The following is a 21,545-nucleotide window of genomic DNA, read 5'->3' on the forward strand; positions in this document are numbered from 1 at the left end:
TAGTGAGACTGGGAGACCGGCACAAACCCAGTCCTGTTGACAGGGCAGGTGAGGAATCACAACTGCCTCACATCAGTGTCTCCTGCAGCAACCAAGCTTCAGACCAAAGCAGACACTTGAGTTTGGCATGGGACATAAGACATGTCTGGGATGATGAATACCAGGACCCTTCAGTTCATCCAGCCTGGCCCTGGGTGAGCTGTGCATCAATACGTGAGTGATGCGGGTCTGGAGGACATGGAGAGCTCATGGCTGGTCTGGAGTCCCTGACAAGGTGGGGCAGGTCACTCATGCTTCCTGCTGTATAGGAACAGACTAATATAGGACTATATACTATAGACTATAGACTATAGGAACAGACAAACTGCTCAACACTTAGGTCAATTGGCTCTTTTGGTCTTTATAAAATTAGGGGACTGTAATTAATATAGAGGGATATGTCACTTACTTGCCTTCCATCCTGTCCCACATTTGTCTGACCTCTTACAACAGTGCGGATATTGTCATCCAGTCTCCTGGCCAAAAAAAAGGTAAAATAGAAGTCATTCAAGTAAACTCTATTCTGGGTAGAAAATCAGCAATTCACTCACCAACTTTCACGGGCTGTGCCTATTTACTTTATTGTCCTAAACAAGTACAAGCAGCAACACAAAGCCAAGAAGCTGCCGTCACTGCGGGCGTAGGCGTTATCTTGTTTAAAAAGGGGCAAGAGCCAATATTCAGCAGTGGCTGAAAGGACCAATAAGACCAAATGTTTTCAGACTAAACAGCCATGACAAAATTAGAGATGTTTTATAGAAAGAAGCTAACAGAGTCAAATTGGTAACTGCAATGTCGCTACTTTGGTGACATTGAAAGGGTCAAGGAGGCAGCACGATTTGTGAAATCAGAGCTTACTCTTTGTGCCCTGATGGTGTCAGAGGCAGGTCTATGCTTTCTGGGCTCTCTTTTCCCTTGGGCTCAGCAAGGGCCATTGCACAGGGCCTCCGCCCAAGGAATTTCTATCAGTCAGCTTCAGTTTGCGCCTGAAGATTCTATTTAAGGTATGGTAGCAAGAATGCAGGAAATACCTGGCTGACAGGGCTCCCTGGGTTACCAGGATGTTTCTACTTTCTATATATAAACCCTGGCCGCGCTGAGGTCTCCTCTAGAGCCATTGTGGCTGAAGAGTAAAACAACAAAGAGGCTTTTTTTAAAAAAATTACTTATTTTATTATTTTATGTGTATGAGTATTTTGCCCGCATGGATGCATGTGCACCACATGTGTGCCTAGTTCCTGAAGAGGTCAGAAAGTGTCAGATCCCCTAGAACTAGTTAGAGATGGTTGGGAGCCACCATGTGGAAGCTGGGAACCAAGCCCAGGCCCTCTTGTGTAAGAGCAACAGTGCTCTTAATAAATAAGCCTCCTCTCTAGCTCCGCCTTGTGCTTCCTAAGGCACCAGTGGGACAGTACACTTATGGGGCAGTGCCTTTTACTAAAGATCTAAAGAAAATTGGAGATGGGGCAACAACTCATCTTCTAGACTCGAACATTTTCAAATTTTAAGATGTTTTCTCATCAAAAATATCAAATAAAATCAAGCTAGATACGGTGGTACACATGTACACCTTCAAATACATCACTTTGAAGGCAGAGGCAGGTGGAGCTCTGAGTTTGAAGTCAGCCTGGTCTACATTTTACATAGTGAGTTCCAGGACAGCCAGAGGCTAGAGAGAGAGAGAAAGAGGGGGAGAGAGAGAGAGAGAGAGAGAGAGAGAGAGAGAGAGAGAGAGAGAAACAGACAGATAGACAGAGACAGAGAGACACAGAGAGATAGAGAGACACAGAGACACAGAGAGAGACCCCCATCTCTAAATAAATAATAAATAAATAAATAAATAAATAAATATTTTTAAGAGGAAACAAATAAGTACACACAAACTCTCCAGATTTGTTTGAAGTAATGTAGAGGTCAAGCTACTTATATAATGAAAAGACTTTTTTTAGTATCTCTTAGGTATCAAATATATAAATGTGGACATGGATAAGGCAGAAGGCGGCCATTGTGCAGGATGACGACATGGACAGTTGGGCCCTGGGTTAACCACAGAATTGTATTCTGGGCCACTCCCAAGTCAACCTGTAGATTCAATATTATAGTTACAGATGACCAAAAGATATAACCCCATCTCCACAGCTGATCTTAGCACAACAAAAAAGGCAAACCTACTTTAGTAAAAAAAATAAAAGCATTAAAAATTGTGGAAAAGTTATTGCTTTTTTGAAAGTTAACTTCTCTTCTTCCTCCTCCTTTTTTCTTTCTCTTTTTGATAAGTCTCATATATCAGGCAGGTCTCAAGCTTACCATGTAGACAAGGATGACCTTGAACTTCTGATTCTCCTGCCTCTCCCTCCCACATGCTAAGACTGTGTTTGTACCCACACCTGGCTTATGGGTTTATGCCATGCCTAGGATTGAATCTGGGGCTTCATGCTATTATGCTGGGTCAGCACTCTACTAAGTTACATCCCCAACCCGCAAGATGTTTTGTCTCGTTTTGTTTTAAGGCAGGGTCTCACTGTACAACCCTGGCTACACAAAACGGGCTGGTCCCGAACTCAGAGGTCCCCTTGTGTCTACTCCTGAGTGCTGGGATTAAAGGTGTGCACCGCCACAGCCTGACTGATGGTAACTGCTTTTCAGCAGTCTGTTCCACCTCCCTTCGTTTTGTATGGACAGTTAAACACTGGCCAAAGAATTAAACTCTTTGCCATCATGAAAAGTCACAAGAAAAGAATTATTTTTAAATTTGAGATTTCAGTGCTTTCCTCAAAAAATGTGATTGATATGACTAGATTAACATTACGCCTTTCATTAAAAATCACGCCGCATTACTTACCTTATTTTCAGTCTAATCTTGTTCACAACATCGTCAATGTTTGCCAGAGACTACAATACAGAAAAAAAGAAGGCTGGCCGTTAATTTTCCTTTTGGAATTCTCTTTCACAGGGAAATAATGCACTAAAGGGCTGTTTATGACACCTTAAGAAGTTTGATCTTGACACCACATTTAATTCTTTTAAAAATCATCTTATTTTTTATTTTTTTTATTTTTTTTTTATTTTTTTCGGAGCTGGGGACCAAACCCAGGGCCTTGCGCTTGCTAGGCAAGCACTCTACCACTGAGCTAAATCCCCAACCCCATCATCTTATTTTTTAAAATGTTTTGGTTTTGTGTACATGTGCACATGGTGTACGTGTGTGCATGCATGTGTGCCTATTCTTTGAGCACACAGATGCACAGGCCGGAGGGTGACATTAGGAGTCTTCCTCACTCCCCGCCACCTTATGTACTGAGGCAGGGTCTCTCATATGCAGGGCTCACTGATTCACCTAGTCGTCCCTGCCAGCTTACTCTGGAACTCCTTGTCTCTACCTTCTGAGTGCTGAGATTACAGGCAAGCCACCATGCCCGGAATCTACATGGGTGCTCAGGACCCAAACTCAGTCCCCACACTTTTTCCCCTCAGTCGTGCATGCTGAGCCATCTTCTCAGCCCGATTCCTTTTAAAACTAAGCAGTAGCTGACAAATACATCCATTCTCTTTTGAAGCTTTATTGGAACACAGCCCCATTGGTCAACTTCCTTATGTCTATGGCTGCTTGTGTACTACAGTGACAGAGCTGAGAAGCTGTGACAGGCACTACAGGACCTATAAAGTTTAGAAGATTGTCTGGACCTTTATGGAAAGTTTGCTAAGGCAGCACGTGTAAGGCTGTGGGCTGGATGTGGTGGTGCACGCTTTTATTCCCAGCACTCAGGAGGAGCCAGGGGAGTCTCTTGAGTTCTGGACTGGCCAGAACCACAAAGTGAAACCCTGTCTCAAAAAAAAAATGACGATGACAAAACCATAAAACAAACCACAGGAAGAAATGGGATGAATGAATACAGCCGAACCAGAATGTCTAATTCTTACACAGCACGGCCGGGAGAGCCAGGAACAAGGCTGTGGACTGCACAACCCCACTGATGCGATCCCAAGGCAGGTGGAACACTTCTCATCTAGAAGCTGAGCAACAGTGCTCTGAGGAGCAGTGACTGACAGCCAAGAGAGGCTCTCTGAGGACACTGGGAAAGCTCGCCAGGCTGCTCACTTGTTATCTGTCTGCTAAAGTCAGACATCAGGTTACACACCTGTAACCAGGCACTCTGGAGTTTGAGGCAGGATGACCACCAGTTTGAATATCAGTCTACTTAGTGAGTCCATTACTCAAAAGAAAAAAAAAAAAAAGCCAGGCAGTGATGGCACGCATCTTTAATCCTAGCACCTGAGAGGCAGATGAATCTGAATTTAAGGCTGCCCTGGTCCACAGAGTGAGTTCCAGAACAGCAGGGACAGCATGAGAAACCCTGTCTCAAATAAACCAAACAAACTTAAAATTATATACCTCTCTAAAATACCTTACTTTTATGAATAAAAGTTTTATAAAGTTACTTTTATGAATGCAGAGGTATTAGGAAAATGTCTAGAAGAGCATATACATTAGCAGTCGTGTAGCTGTATTATGCCAATTGCTGGAATCTAGAAAATATAAACTAGTAACTTTAAGAAAAGAATAATTTCGGGGTTGGGGATTTAGCTCAGTGGTAGAGCGCTTGCCTAGCAAGCGCAAGGCCCTGGGTTCGGTCCCCAGCTCCGAAAAAAAGAAAAAAGAAAAAAGAGAAAAAAAAAGAAAAGAATAATTTCAACGTTTTTTCTCTTTGCCTCTGAGTATTTGCCTATATTTTAATTCATCCCTACTGACTGCTTTGGAATAGTGAAAACAAACTGACCTGGAGAGAAAATATGGTGAAATGGTGCCCCCTGGTGGAAGAAGGGAAGGATGGTAATTTTCTAGTTTCCCTTGCCTCCTCCCCAACAGATACTTTTTCTCAGGAGGAGCTATGCTTAAAAATTAAAAATTGCTTCTGGCTCTCTGCTAACAGGAGGAAGCCAGAAACCTTCCAGGAACAGACCTGAGATGCCACATTACCCTGTCAACAGGACTTCCACTAAGCCAAGGTTTACTCAGAATTTTCAGAAATCCAAGTATAGTCAGCCAGAGGTGAAGGCAAAATTCAGAAAAAAGAAGCTATTTTAATGAGGAAATACAACTCAAGTGGGGTGAATTTAGTCCTACTGTTAGGTTAGTCCTTTCATAAGTGGACTGTGTGTGATTTAAATCACCGCCATGTAGGAACAGCCGGTGAGTTGTCCAGGACCACACACTTGTCCACTCTGCCACTGCCAAGTGGCTGGAGGGCAATTGTTCAACTTCCCTGAGTTTCTAAGGAAAATGGGCATAACAGTTCCTGGTCTACTGATTTTGCTGGAACCTACTCTTAAAACAGCAACAGTAATGATTGTGTGTGTGTGTGTGTGTGTGCGCGCGCAGGCATGTGCATATAAGTATCATGGCTTGAGCACAAATGTCAAAGGTCAGCTTGTGCGAGTAGGTTCTCTTCTGTTATGTGAGTCCTGGGACTGAACATAGATAGGTCCTCAGGCTTAGCAGCAAGTGCCTTTACCTGCTGGGCCTTCTACCAGACTGTGTATAGTCATTGTCTGTCCTCTCCCTCTTGCTCTCCCCCTCTCTTGTGCTCTCTGTGTCTCCCTATCTATCTCTCCCTGTCTCTCTCCTTCTGTTTCACTCTGTATCTCAATCTCCTCAATCAATCCTCCCCCCCCTCTCTCACAATGGCTTAAAAAATATTTTAGGACCAGATGGTAGTGGCACACATCATCAATCCCAGTGCTCCTCAGGAAGCAGAGCTGAGCAGATCTCTTAAATTCGAGGCCAGCCTGGTCTACAGAGTGAGTTCCAGAACAGCCAGGGTTACACAGAGAAAAACCCTGTCATGAAAAAAAAATAATAATTTGAGAAATCTGAATAAAGGCAGCCAGGAATTTTGCTTTGCCACCACACCTTTCTAAATGAGGGACATATCAAGATAATATGATTTATGTACTCATGGATAATTATGTATATATCATATATAATTATACACTGTAAGATTGTTTTAATTACAAATATAAAATATTTATAAGGTATTTAAAATTGTTAAAACATATACACAAGCAAAAATCTAGACAGTAAGAGCGTGTAGTGAAATGCAGGCTTCCGCTTGCCCAGCACTGCCTGACTGCAGCTTCTCTTTAGCAGAGGCCGTGGCTCTGGGCCAGCTTCTGGCTTACTTTCTCAGACAGTCTGAGTAAAGAGACATCCAAGGATGCTGCGCCATGCCCTTTCACTCAGCCATGTGCCTGGGAGGCCACTGCACACCAGTCAAGACTGACTGCACCACAGCAGGCATTTGATAATTTGATAATTCAACAAATGAATTATCTTTAGGCAGGGAGGTCTTGCTTAAACTACATTTTATTTTTTCCTTTCTTTCTTTCCTTCTCCTCCTCCTCCTTCTTCTCCTTCCTCTTCACACAAGGTTGCTTTCTAAGAATGACACAAAATAATTATGCAGATGTGGAACTGCATTTTAAAAACCAGAAAGGGCTAGCGAGATGTCTCAGTAGGTAAAGGATCTTGCTGTGTAAACCTGGTGAGTCTGGGTCCCAGGAACTATAGTGGATGAGAAGAACCAACTCTAAAAGCTGTCCTCGGACCTCCAAGAACACACAGTGGTACAAGCATGCCCACACACATAAATATGTAAAATGGCAAAGACCTGTAGACAAGGGCCACTGATTGGGAAAAAAGGATGAGGGCACAAGGGCAGATGTATCTGATGACCCTTCTGCCCACTCCTAGCAACACCGGACAGGCAGGTTAAGAAACATCAGAGGCATGACAGTACACAAATAAGGTTATCAAAAGAACAGAAAGACACTCAACTCGGGGCATCAGCTCAGTGGTAGAGCACTTGCCTAGCACATGTAATCCCCCCCCAACACAGACACACACACACACACACACACACACACACACACACACACACACACACACACACACGCACGCTTTTACGATTACCTGATAGATTCACAGCTTTCCTATTGAACAAGCACCTTCTATTGAGAAGGTTCTATCAATTACTTTGGTTATCTTATAGAAATTCTTTTCCTTAATTCCCTGGGCCATAAGAGGAACACTACCATACTCCTCCAGGTTAAAATTCAGAAAGTGGGTTCTGAAAGGACAGTCTGAGGTTCTGGAGATTTGTCTGATTCTAGTCGCTTTTTTTCCTCCATCTTTTAGGTTATTTTGAAGTGCTGAGGCCTGGTTTCTGCTAGGCCACTGTTCTATCACTGAGCTACACCCCATGTTCTCTCTGCAGTGCTTGACCTTCCTTTATACCTGTGTCTGAGAGCTGACATGCCCGTCTGTTCAGTGCAGCCTATGAGGTGGGAGTCTTCCCAGGAGTGGAAAGACAGCCCTATGGATATCCAGCGTCTGGACACATAGCTGCTTGGTACATCTTCTCTTTGACAACTACTCATCTGGTTTGGTGGTATTGTAGTGCTAAATGCTTTATTGAAAATCATTTCCTTCTTTTTAGTAATCCACACTAATCAGAGAAAATTCAGATCCTTGGTAAAATAATCCCATGTTCTCAAGAAAGTGTAAGTGTGGTGAGTGTTACACTCTACTCTTCTATGAAAACAGATGTGTTAAGAACAGATTGGGGGCGGGAGAGATGGCTCGGTGGTTAAGAGCACTGACTGCTCTTCCAGAGGTCCTGAGTTCAGTTCCCAGCAACCACATGGTGGCTCACAACCATCTGTAATGGGATCCGATGCCCTCGTGTGTCTGAAAACAGCTACAGTGTACTCATATACATAAAATAAATAAATCTTTTTTAAAAAAGAACAGATTGGAGCAATCTGTCACCTGCAAAAGCAAAAAAAAAAAAGTTTGTTTGCTTTTTTTTTGTTTTCTTTCTACTTGATAATAAAGACCCAGAACACCTTGAAGGTCACTAAAAAAACCTTTTTCATAATTATTTTTTAGACATGTTTTTGACATGACTGACCTTAAATTCATGGTGCTCCTACAGTGGAGTTATAGGTGTATACCACAGTTAACAAATCAAAAAGGTTATATACTTATTTGTTTTTTAAATGATTTTTACTTTATGTGTGAGTGCCTGTTTGCATGAATGTGCACCACATGTATGCCCGATGCCTGAAAAGCCATAAAAGGACATTGGAATCATGGAGTGGGCATTACAGATGGTTGTGGGGCAGGGGGCGGGGGCTCGGAATTGAACTTGGGTTCTCAGTAAGAGTCGAAAGTGTTATAACCACTGAGCCATCTCTCCCGCACCTTGTTTGGGTTATTTTGGTGTCTCAAGCAGGTCACACTGGTTTTATACTCGCTCAGTATCCAGTAGCTAGGCCTGAACTCCTGATCCTCTTCCTCCAAGTCCTGGGATTACAGATGACACTGTGCTCAGCTAAGCTCTTTTTATCCTGTGCCCACATTTCTTGATTATGCTATTCTTTTCTTCTCCCCCTTTTCTTTCCAGAATTAGAAATGGAACCTCTGGCCTAACAAATGCTAGACAAATACTCGAACACTAAGCTCTATCTCCAGCCTGTTCCTTCTCTCGAGCTAGGAGTCGTGCTAGGTTGCCCAGGCTGGCCTTTAGTTCCCAGACTCAGGCAATCCTTAAGTGCTAGTGGTTTTCTTAAATTTTATAGCATCTCCTCTCAAACTTCCAATAACATGAAAACTGATTCTCTAAAATTCACTGTAAGGAAGCTGAAAACGTTTCCAGATTAGCTGTTAGCAAATATGGCTTCTCTCCAGCACCATGTAGGGGACGCTGTTATGAACAGAAAGCTGAGATTTCCTCATACTTAAACTTGGTGAAGGCGAGACATCTGAGGATTTGTGGCCCTACTGCAGCCACAGCATCCACATACATGCAAGCCACTTAAGAGGAATACAGCCTCATCACCTCACTTACAACGCCACTGAACCTTCATAGACAGACATCTTTGAAATTGAATTTGAAATTAAGTACTTTTTATAGGCCCATGGTATGCATGTGTGTATATTTTGTCCAAGAGTTAAAAGAATTGATACTTAGGCCACCACTTCCTCCTGCTTTTCCATGAAGTTCCACGGGGATCTGGGCTGGTAGATGACCTACTAGGTCTAACTCTAAGTCAAAGAAAATAAAGTGTGACCTGACCCTCTGTACTGCACTTTCTGACTTACTGGAAGACACTCCATTGCATGCTATCATGCATGTAGAAGCATGATCAGACAAGACACAAAATTGAAGCTGGTTAATAACAAGTGCTTTACTTAAAAAAAGTGTGTGTGGGGTTGGGGATTTAGCTCAGTGGTAGAGCTCTTGCCTAGCAAGTGCAAGGCCCTGGGTTCGGTCCTCAGCTCCAAAAAAAAAAAAAAAAAAAAAAAAGTGTGTGTGTGTATGTGTGTATATGCGCGTGTGTGCACACACAAATATACAATCATTTCAGAACCTGGTGGCTTCCTAACTACAGCTTTCTAACAGTAGTTAGGAAGAATTCTAACAGTAATTTGTTTGTTTATTTGTTTACTTAAATTGGCATTGTTTTTGTTGTTTTGAGACAGGGTCTTGCGTAGCTCTGGCTGCCCAGAAACTCACTATGTAGCCCAGGCTGGCCTTGAGCTCAGAGATCTCCTTGATTCTGCCTCATAAGTGCTGGGGTTCAAGCTGTGCCTCGCCATGTCCAGCAAACCAGCATCCATAATAAGACAGGAAAAGTAAAACACCCACATCCAAATCTCTATCACTAGCTAAGCCAAATCTCCCTCTTGCAGAAATGTTGAGCAATGAAGGCTACGCTACTTAAAAATCTTCCAAAAAGACAATCACACAATGTAGCATTTTTCAAATTTTATTTTTAAAATTAATGATTTTTTTAAAAATTAGACTGTTAAACAAAAAAGGACAACTTTGTTATTAAAGTTAAAATCAGAAAAAGATGGGATGCTGTTGGTAAGGTTCAGTATGAAGGTAGGTTTGTTAGGATGTGAACAGTGATGGGGAGGGTCCCACACTCTTGAATATCCACCTGCAGATTTCCACTCGATGGCTGCGAGTGAGCCACACCCGGCCTACACTGCTCCTACCCTCCACTGACCCTGCTTCCCACTGACACCTGCTCTTCTTCCCCCTTGCAGCATCCAGTAAAGGTGCCAACAGCCACCAAGTGGAGCAGGCTTACAACCAAAGTCTCACATCCTTACCGCCGCCTACCACGCCATTTCCTCAGCAGAGCCTCTGGACTCTTACGCTTGCTTTCACCATGTCCAGTCACCCCCTGTCACATTTCAGCTGAGCATGGCTACTTGTCACTCTGCTCATGATCCACAATACATGGAGAATCCATCCTTGTCAAATGTTTCGAATGCCTGGTACAATCAATACCAGATCAATGCTAAACCTTAAGAGTGTAGCTGTGGTAGGAGTTAGGGCTTGTGTACAATACAATGATCACTACTGACAAAGACAATCTATGCTGAATTATCAAAGTGGACTGTAAGTTCTGTTAGTAAAGACCATCCAGTGGCTGACTCCATCTTTGAATCAACCTCTCTCTTCCAGCTCTACTAAATTAGGCAGAGTAGGCACCCAAGGCACTTTTTAGTTCTTGTCTTCCTCCTGCATTCCAGAGACCAGGAGCTAACCTGCTATGTTGACCATTTCTCTCTAGTTTCTAAAACGGTCCCTAATATTTACTATATGCATCATAAATGACCGTGAGCTTGACTGGCTGACTAAATAAATGAGCCTTTGTGAACTACCTGAAAACTCCTGGGGTTTGATTTTCCTAAGGAACCTCTTGTCTTTTTCCTGCACTCTTCCTTCCCTATCTCCCTCATAGCATTCAACAACATCCCTTCTGATGATCGTGCACATCTCAGTGCAAGGATGCATTCCTGTGCCCAGGACTGTACTGACACTTCATTAGTGAATAAGTGAAAACCCAAAGTCAGGTATGGTGGCACACGTACACCTGTCATCCCAGCACTGAGGAGGCAGGGATAAGAGGCTCATGTTGGCTACACAGTGAAGCCATGCTGAGCTCTATTAGACCCTGGGGGGGAGAGTTGGGGGAGAATATATCTACCTGGCCTTCCCCCAATTTTCCGGCTTCTAACTCTGGATTAATGAAAGAAAACCCTTGTGGCTGGAGAGATGGCTTGGTGGTTGAGAGCACTGACTTGCTCTTCCAGAGGTCCTGAGTTCAATTCCCAGCAACCACATGGTGGCTCACAACCATCTGTATTGAGATCTGATGCCCTCTTCTGGTGTGCCTGAAGACAGCTACAGCGTACTTATATATAATAAATAAATCTTTAAAAAATACAAAATTATTTTTTTAAAAAAAGGAAGGAAGAAAACCCCATCTAGGCAAATCAAAACACATGACAAGAGAACAAATTGCCTACAACTTTACATTTTAAAAGCTTCTTTGTAACTTGGGGTTCATCCTGTCTACCTCACTCCCATTTTTCCTTCCAATGTTATGAAACCACAATTTCTTTTTTTTTTTTTTCTTTTCTTTTCGGAGCTGGGGACCGAACCCAGGGCCTTGTGCTTGCTAGGCAAGCGCTCTACCACTGAGCTAAATCCCCAACCCCTGAAACCACAATTTCTAATGAAAAGTTCTGTGAGCACTAGGGAGACTCTCACAAACTAAAGGTACAATCTCTGATCATGTCCTTGCCAAAGAACTCCATGCTACTTCAATTCACTAACTAGTCCTGCTGGTTACAATAGAATTTGGTTTGAACTTAATGTCATTTGTGTATCACACCAATCACGACATGCAGCCCAAGCCACAAGCCACCAGGACGAAGGAAACCTAAAGCTGTTTACTTACTTGCTCTGTTGGGAACAGAGTATTGATGTACTCAACGGCATTGAAGTCAGCTTGATCAAGAGGATCCTGGCTTGGGAATACCTACATAAAAACAGGGGGTTCTTGATTAAAACATCATGCTAGACACCAGGTGTGTGTGTGTGTCTGAGTTTTTATTGTTGTTGTTGTTGTTGTTCCAATTAGAAGGACTCGGGGAGTCATCTTGTCATGTAAGCCTAGCAACCCCAGTTGGATCCCCAGAATCCAACTTCACAAATGTCTTCTGACTTCTACATATGTGCTATGGTATGTGCACCAACATATCACATCATGTACACATACAGAATGATACTGAAAACAAGGAAATAAAACTGTAAAACTATGGATTTGAAATTCAATTTTTATATTAGACAGTAGGCTCTTGAATACAAAACAAATAAAAACAGAAAAATTCCAACTTTTTTCATTTTATAATACTTCACATACAATGGATACTCAAGAAGATAGTTAGATGCTGGGATACAGGAATCAAGGACATAAGAGCAAAGCCGTAAGGAAACAGAGGTAGGATGGGAATGACATCTTCAAGCCGAGGAAACTAAACAGTACAGGCAGCCATCAAAGCAAGAAGAAAGTCAACCTGAGAGTCTTCAGGTGAATATGGACCTGCAGACAGTTTTCTGATTTATTTATTTATTTATTTATTTATTTAGGAGAGATAATCTTACTATGTAGTTCAGGCTAACTTGCAACTCATTATATAGCCCAGGCTGCCCTCAATCTAGTCCTCCTGCCTCAGCCTCCCAAGTACTTGGATTACAGGGTGAGCCAGAACGCCTGGATTTCAGACGTCCAAAACTGTGACAGGAGAAACAAACAACCTGTATGTTTAAAGAGTTTAGGATGGGATACAGAAACACCTACCAGCGTCAATCTTGACCTCGCAGCACCTGCAGTACTGACACCACAGCACAGTGGAGGCTGCAGTGTGGGCACCTCCTACTAAGAGGACTCAGAAGCCTCAATGACAGATTGCCCTCTGGTGCCTGAACAGCAGCAGTCGCATACACTGAAGCAACATTTACCTATCCATTACTTTCTTATTTCTGTCTGTCTGTCGTCACATGTGGTGTCCCAAAGCCTGTCAGTCCAGCACTATGTGTAAGCAAGAGGATCAGGCACTCAAGGTCATCATTGCCAACATAGCAAGCCTGGGGCTAGCCTGAGTTATATGACGCTTTGTTGCCCTTCTTGGGGCTGGTGAAATAAGTCAGTGGTGAGATGTCTACCCAGAGGCCCCAGGTTCAATCCAAACACTGTGAAAAAGGAAAAAAGCTTGATTACCTCTGCGTACATTGTGATGCTCAAACCCCAGGCCTCATCTATGACTGGGTAATCCTGTACCCTTAAGCTACAGCTACAGCTTGCCTTAAAGGAATCTTTATGCTTCAGATAGTATTAAAAAATGGAGAACTGACATTCAGGTTAACAAAAGAAAACTATCTTGAGAAATATAACTAAGTCCCCACAAAAGTCACAATTTGGAAAATGTGTTGAGCTGGAGAGATGGCTCAGCGGTTAAGAGCACCCGACTACTCTTCCAGAGGTCCTGAGTTCAATTCCCAGCAACCACATGGTGACTCACAACCATCTGTAAAGAGATCTGATGCCCTCTTCTGGTGTGCCTGAAGACAGCTACAGTGTACGTATATATAATAAATCAATCTTTAAAAAAAAAAAAAAAAAAAAAAGGCTGGAGCATGATGGTAACCGCCTATAATCCTAGCACTGGGGAGGTGGTGTGAGTGTACATTGTGTACCAGAGTGACTGTGGAGGATCAGGAACTCAAGGTCAATCTTAGCTACATTGTGAGGGCAAGGCCTACATGAGACCCTGCTTACAAAACAGGGTAGCGGGGTGCAGAGACTAGCAAAATTAGACTCAGCAGGTAAAATAATTTCCTGTAAGCTTGATGACCTGAGTTCAGTCCCTAGGTCCCACATGTTGTAGAAGAGAATTGACTTAACTCTGCAATTTATCCTCTGACCTCCACAAGCACGCCAGTGCACATGGATACAAATGTAATAACAAAACAAAACAGGAAAAGAAAGTGATCCCTTGGCTTCTGAACTTTACTAGCTCAAGACAGATAATAACTCTGTAAAGCAATCTTCAGCAAAACAGTCCGTGAAATACAGAGTTAAAGAATCCGGAGCTGGAGAGGTGGCTCAGGGATAAGAGCAATGGCTGCTCTTGCAGAGGACTTGGGTTTCTAGAACCCATATGGTAGCTCCTTGCAATGGACACCAACTCCAGTTCCAGGGACCCTAATGCATCTGCCGGCCTTGAAGGGCCCCTGAATTTACGTTGTACCCATAAACTCACTCAGGCTCACACATATATACACATAAACTGTAAAGAAGTAATTTTTTAATTTAAGAATAAAAATGAACGAACCAATATGACTTCCTAGAAAAGGTAGAAGACGGTTATTAGAAGAGTTATGGCTTCTGTGATGTAGAGGGCAAGTGGAGGCAAAGCCAGTGAGGGGTGGAGCTTAGTAATGTCTTTGAAAAGTTTAGCATTTCACTTCTGTGCTGTACACCTATGGTGAGAATACACCACACGTACGTGTGATTACAGAATTAATTAAAAGCCCTTGGCAGAGGGAGTGCTGGGAACAGGGCCTGTCATTGTGAGCAGTATGAGGAAATGGGCTATCCACTTCCTAACTGCTCCCAGTTTCTGCATTCTTCTCTTCCTGTTCCTGGGTTTAATCCCAGGCATTAACAGATTTCACACAACACAGCCCTTGACTTAAGCTACTTCATCCGGTGACACCTATAGAGAGAATGTCAGGCTTCAGTGTTAGCAGAAAAATTCTAAATTTACCAAAAGATGTTAAGACACTGTACTTCATGGGTGGTTTAAGGAGTCTTCAAGGAGACACATGTACAGGTCACATACACATAAATACAGTAAAAATCTTAAAAGGTTGAGAATTTTTGCAATTTGGGTGACACTGAAGAATATCCCTAAGAGTCTTCTCTTCTCAACAAGAAGGTTTTGGTGACTAAAGTCCCTTGTCAAGTATATTAAAATGTATGGTCATGATACTAGAAGTAACTGTGTAGGCCCCTGCATAGGGTTTTGTTCTTGATAAAGGGAGAAAGATCTTACTTAAGGGAACTGACATGGGTTCACGCTGTAAGAAAAAGCACATCAGGAGATATTGATATGGCTCAGTGGTAAGACACTTACCTCATGTGCCAAGGATCTAGTTCAATCCTCCAATACTAATGGAAAAGAAAGGAAGAGTGTGCCTCACTTAGTGACTATTGCCCAAGTAAAATATTAATTCTACTACTAATAATTAGCATATATGGACCATTAATACTTTATTTATTTGTTTTTCAAGATAGGTTTCTCTGTGTATCCCTTGCTATCCTGGAACTCACTTTGTAGACTAGGGGATAGGGAGATGTGTGTGTGTGTGTGTGTGTGTTATGGTCAAGAGTAGTTTTCTCCCTCTATTTGAGGGTCTTGGGAAAGAGACTCAGGTCAGCAGCCTTGGTGGCACAGTGCCTCTACCCACTGACCATCTCACTAGCCCTCAACCTTTTAATTATGGTAAAGAACTGTCTTAGTTTGCTTTACATTTCTGTGATAACACAGCATGACCAAAAACTTGGGAAGTAAATAATTTATTTGGATTACAGGTTACAGTATATTATTAGGTGAAACCAGGACAGGAAATAGAGCAGAAACCACCAAGGAATGTTACTTACTGGCTTGCTTTCCATGGCTTGCTCAGCTTGCTTTTCTATACAACTCAGAACCTGCTGCCCAGGGGTGGTACCTCCCACAGTAGGCTGGGCCATTCTACAGCATCAACCAAGAAAATGCCCCCACAGACTTGCCTGTGAGCCAATCCGATGGAGGCAATTCTCGACTGAAGCTTTCTCTTCCCAGATGACTCCAGCTTGTGTCAAGTACACACACCCATACACCAGCACAAGGGCCATTTTCCAGTATGCCTCCCCACACCCCTATTCGGTCATTTGTTTCCGCAATGAAAGTATCCCGCTGCCAATTCCAAAGCACTCCAAGAGCTTAACCTGAGAAATGGGAGAAGCAGCACTAGCTAGAAAATGAATGAGGTCTTAAAAATCTCCCATAATCCGAATTCTCCAGTCACAGGGCTCCTAGGTTCATCCTGTCAAAGAGTACATCTCGGCCCAAACCTAGCAGGGCGTGACAACCTCAAAAGAGCCTAGAGAAGACGTGTTTTGTCCCCGGGCTGAGAAACCCATTCCCACCTTCACTACCATCCAGACTTCCGCTCTGAATTCGAGCCACCACCTTTCCAGCCTAGAAGGGTGGATTCGACCCCGGCCCAGAGCCGCCCATTCCACGGTAGCACCCTCCTGAGGGGGTGGAGCGCTCACCTGCTCGATGGCTAGTTGCACCTCTGGCGTGAGCTGCAGCACAGCCTCCAGCTCCTCCACAAACTCCAGTTCCTCCTCCTCCATCATCCCGCCGCACAGCCCCCGACGCCCTCTCCAACCCTGTCGTGATCTGTCTATCACCAGGACCCCAGAATTGCAATCCTCCAGGTACAGAGCTCGAGAGAGCCGCTACTCGCTCGGCTAGCCTGACACTTCCGGAGAGTCGGGCACTTCCGGGAACCGGGGGACTCTGGGATAGCGGAGGACTGACTTCTGCAGACATGGCTGTCAAATCCCTGGAAAATCTCCAGATAACCCTTAACCACAGGTTCCCTGGCCGCACGCGGCGGGTTCTTAAGATTGGGAACCCTCCCCACCTCGCCCAGGGCGCGTCTCCCACCGGCGCCGTAGTGTCGCTGGAGAGCGGGGGCACCTCAGAGAGCGGTTAGCCCCGTCAGTGTCTCAATGGATGGGCAGTAAGCCCCTCTGGCAACGAAGCCAACATACAACCCACTCGCTGGATCCCCTTGGTCTGGGACAGTGTGTGACCCCCTACCATAGGGGATAAAATGACCCAGCTGGTAAGTGGCGGTGTTGCCAAGGGCATATGAAGTTTGGGGGAGTGTTTTAGATAAGGATCCCCTGCGCAAAATTGTCTGAATGAAGCCTCCTCACTAGGGTGGGGAGTAGGGGGGAAAATGACTCAACGCTGGAAAGTGTTTGATTTTTGAGACTGGATGTCCAAGCTGTACATCCTTGTTTACACCCTTGATAACCTTACGATCTTGAACAAAGTACTCCCATCTGCCCTGCGTACACTACGTTAGATGGGGTGAGCATTAAATATGGAAGTATTATGCAAACTTAGGCAGGTAGTACAGGAAATGTTAGGGTGTTTAGCCTCCTACATCACAAAAAGAGGAGCCAGATCGCCCTGTGGAACGGCTTTTCCAGCAGGTACTGGAACAATGAGGGAATTGCAGCCAAGGGAAGGGTTGCCTTACCAGTTTGACATTGTGAAACCCTCGACCAAGGAGTATCTGGCCCTGCTGAACTTTTATTTTTTCTGACATATAGTTTTATCGAAATTTCTTTTTTTTTTTTTTTTTGTTTTTTTTTTCGGAGCTGGGGACCGAACCCAGGGCCTTGCGCTTCCTAGGCAAGCGCTCTACCACTGAGCTAAATCCCCAACCCCGTTTTATCGAAATTTCTGCAGGAATAATATAATTTGCTCTTTTCATTAAAAAAATTGCAGTATTAGGAATGAAATTTTGTTTTAGTTTGCCAAAAAAATGTGTAAGTAGTGTAATTTTTAGCAACCAAAGAAACTGCTTAAAAAATATAATTGCAGGAGAAGTGCAGAGGAGACATCAAGATGGCTCAGCCAGTAGAGCATTTGCTCAAAAACCTGATGCTTGAATTCATCCCTGGAACCCACTTGTTGGAAAGAGAGTCCTAACTTCCACAAGTTGCCCTCTGACCTCCACACATTCGGCACATACACACACATATTGACTCATAAAATTGTTTTGAAAATTATTTAATAACATGGGAATGTATACACAGTGTATTTCAGAAAGCAGAATATTTATTTTTTGAGAGCAAATTTGCCTGGGTGTGATGGTACAAGTCTATATTTAATCCCAACCCTTGGAAGATGGAGGGTAGGTGGATATGGAATTTACTTTCTCGACCAAAAGCAAATGACAAGGAAATATTTTTTCTTTATTTTCCCACATGTCTATAATGAACATATTGTAGTTTTATTATCAGAAACTATAGGTGCCGTCTGGCTGTGGTAGCACATGCCTATAAATACCAGGACTCTGGGAACTGAAGCAGAAAGGTGGAGAGTTTGAGGCCAGCTGGACTATGTAATGAGATTCTTAAAAATCAAAAACAAAGGCTGGCAAGATGACTGAGCCATTAATAGTACTTGTTGCTCTCCCAGAGGATCCAGAACCTAAGTTCAGTTACCAGCACTTTCACTGAGCAGCCGGCAACCATAGAACTCCAGCTCCACGGCGTCCAACATCCCCTCAGCCTCCAGGAACACCCACACACATGATGCACATATACATAATTTAAAAATAAAGGGGATGAAGAGATGGGTTAGCAGTTAAGAGCACTGGCTGCTCTCCCAGAGGACCTGGATTCAATTCCCAGCACCCACATGGTAGCTTACATCGGTCTGTAACACCCTTTTATGGCTTCCTTGGACATCAGGCATGCACATGATGTATACATTTATATACAGGCGAAACACCTATACACATAGAATTAAGAAAATAAAAATAAGACAGAAAGATGAAAGGGGGGTAGAGTGAGGAGAGAGAGAGGGGAAGGAAAGTGCATGTACCATTCCTAAAGGCACATGCAGTTTTATCTAGTGTCTTATTTTTCTATTTTAAATTAGATATAATTTGCATACCATGAAATTAGCTCTTTTCAGTTTCCAGTGCTGTGAGCTTTATTAAATGCATGTCGTCATGTCAGCACACCACAGTCCAATTGAGACATTTCCATCATCCCCTACTTTTCTTCACACCCACTCTATTGTCTGGAAATCACTGGTCTGACTTTTCCGGAATGTCATATAAGTTCTACATGAATGGAGGCCTATAGCATGTCACCTTTCGACTCTGTCTTCTCTCACTTAGCGTAATGGATCTGTGATCCATCCACATTATTATTTGTGTCATCAGTTTTGTTTCTCGCTCCTTTGATTTGTTTATCTACTTAGGTGATTTGGAAACATCGTTTTAAATTCTGAGAAGTTGTGAATAAAGCTGCTATAAACATTCCTGTCTACAGTTTTGTGTAAGTTTTTTGTTTGCTGAAGTGTATGCCTAGAAGTAAGACTGCTAAGTGGTAAGGTCTGTCTGTGTTTACAATTATAAGAAGGGTATTATTTTCACATTCCTACTGACAATGTCTAAGAGTTTCAGATACTCAGAGAGTTTCCTTTTAATGGCCATAATAGCGGATGTTTCCTAATGCTTACTATATGTCATGCACATACCAGGCATACTACAACCTTGACTCTTAATCCACAAAGCAGTTCTGGAGTTTGTAATTACCATTATCCCAACTTAACAGATGAGGGAGTGGAGAGCTGGTTCAGACAAACAAAACAGCCCAGATCCTATGGCTTCTGTCGCTCATTCACCCATTTAATAAATATACTGAACACCTGATGACAGGCACCTATGCTAGCTGCTGGATTCAGCAAAGAGCCGGATACATCATATGCCTGCCATCTCAAAGCTAGCTTCACGTAAGGAGATAGTAGTCACACAATAGAGATGTGATTGTGATAGGTCCCAAGCCAGGTAAGGACAATGCACACTGAGAGAGTGCGGGCGTGGAATGCCTTTGGGGATGCTTTCTCAAAGGAAATGATTTTTTTAAGCTGAAGCAATTTGGAAGAGAAGGCATGACAAACCAAAGTAGCAATGTGAGCAGAGCCATGAGGAAGAAAAGATATAGCTAGGACATGGAGTTTTGAAAGTCAAGAGCAGAGGTACAAGCAGAGGCTAAAGAATTGGGTGGAGCGAGATGTTTAGTGTTGAGAGCTGTCACAGGGAAATGGATAGCTTCTGAAGGACTAGGTGAGGAGTGGTGACCCAGGTTCACTGCTGTCATCAGCTCAGGGCCCTCTGTTTTTCTTTCTCTGTTTCTGAACTTCCTGCACTGTTACAGAGAGCCTGGAATGAAGGCCACCATGCCCAGTCCACATTCACAGTCTAGTTCTTGCTGGTTGTCCTTTTGCGAATCCCTTTTTAGTGGTACTATCTGCTATAACTCGAAACCACTCTTCCCTCTGAAGCTCTCCATTATATTGTCTTTAATAATAATATTAAATGCAAGTTCAACATAGGGGGTTTGTAAAATAAAAAGTAAGCTGTTTTAAAAGAACACAGGTAGACCCTAGATTTAAAAACTGTTGTGGCCAATGGCTCAGTGGGAAAGACACTTGCCACCAAGCCTAGTGACCTGAGTATGATCCCTGACACCTACATGGTAAAAGAACCAAATACCATAATTTGCCTCCACCTTACTCTTATATTTATTCAGAGACAGGCTGCACACAGTTCCCTAACTGCCTGCGAGTCCACTGAATAGGGTCTTGATATGCAATTCAGGGAGCAACACACACACACACACACACACACACGCACGCACACACACACACACACAAAATATAAGTAAATAAATAAATGTAATTTTAAAAATGCATTAGGATAAGTAACAATAGGCCAAGCTGTTCATAATAAGCAAAACAGGAAATACCTTTGGCTGGAGAAAAACAGATGGTATGTTTTTAAGATAAATATAATGTGGACGTTTACAGATAAGAATAATTTGTATATGAAAATGAGCATGTGATAGTCTCACAAATGAACTGGGCTTTTAAAAACAATTTTGTTATTCTGTTGCATGGGTGTATATAGATGATACAAAATATTACACAGACCTTGATAACATGAGATCTCACACATAGGGTGCGCGTTCAATCTCTGATCCTTTGGAGCTGGAGGTGTGGCTCAGTTGGTGATGTGCTTCTAGGGTGCACAAAGCCCTGGGTTTGATCCCTAACATGGCACACACTGGGTATGCTGGTACTTGACTGTGACCTCAGCATTTGTGAGGTGGAAACAGGTGGATTAGAGGTTGAAGGTCATCTTCGGCTACATACTGAATTTAATGGCAATCTTGGATACATAAGACAATAAATGAGGCAAAACTATAAATTTTGGAGAATATACTCTTTGACTATGACCGGAAGCTAGGTGTGACACACACCCATAACCTCAGTAAGTACTTGAAAGGTTCAGGCAGGAAGATGGCAATTTGAGCTTCGTCTGAACTGCATAGTAAGACCCCATTTCAAAGGAAACAGAAATAAGGGCTGGAAAGATGGCTCAGCAGTTAAGAACACTAGCTGGGGGGGGGGGAGAAAAAAAAAGAACACTAGCTGCTCTTCCAAAGGATTCAGATTCGATTCTCGGCACCCACATGGCAGCTCACAACTGCCTGCACCGCCAAGATCTGACACCCTCATACAAACACATGCAGGCAAAATAAAAATAAATACATTTTAAAAGGAAACTAATAAAAGGAGGTGGTCTAGCTGGCTATGAGGGAACCACATGGGGTCCATCTCTAAGGAAACAAAGAGCAGGGTGAAAAAAAAACCCAGAAATCCCTAATGAGGAACCCCTATATCTTTCTTGCTGTGCCAAGAGAAAGTG

At 43.1% G+C, this 21,545-nt stretch overlaps 1 protein-coding gene across 1 annotated transcript in view; it reads right to left on the reverse strand.

The window, feature by feature from the left end:
- Vps53 (VPS53 subunit of GARP complex) overlaps positions 1-16,522 on the reverse strand; it is a 122,307-nt gene extending 105,785 nt beyond the window's left edge. The window contains exons 1-4 of the mRNA XM_032914111.1: positions 16,291-16,522; positions 11,863-11,943; positions 2,882-2,931; positions 449-515 (exon numbers count right to left, since the gene is read on the reverse strand). Coding sequence (XP_032770002.1) covers positions 449-515; positions 2,882-2,931; positions 11,863-11,943; positions 16,291-16,377 — 285 coding nt within the window. The 5' untranslated portion in view covers positions 16,378-16,522. The remainder of the gene's footprint in view (positions 1-448; positions 516-2,881; positions 2,932-11,862; positions 11,944-16,290) is intronic.
- Positions 16,523-21,545: the final 5,023 nt, after the last annotated feature.

Source organism: Rattus rattus, chromosome 9, assembly GCF_011064425.1.
Source record: "Rattus rattus isolate New Zealand chromosome 9, Rrattus_CSIRO_v1, whole genome shotgun sequence".
Classification (NCBI taxonomy): Eukaryota; Metazoa; Chordata; class Mammalia; order Rodentia; family Muridae; genus Rattus; species Rattus rattus.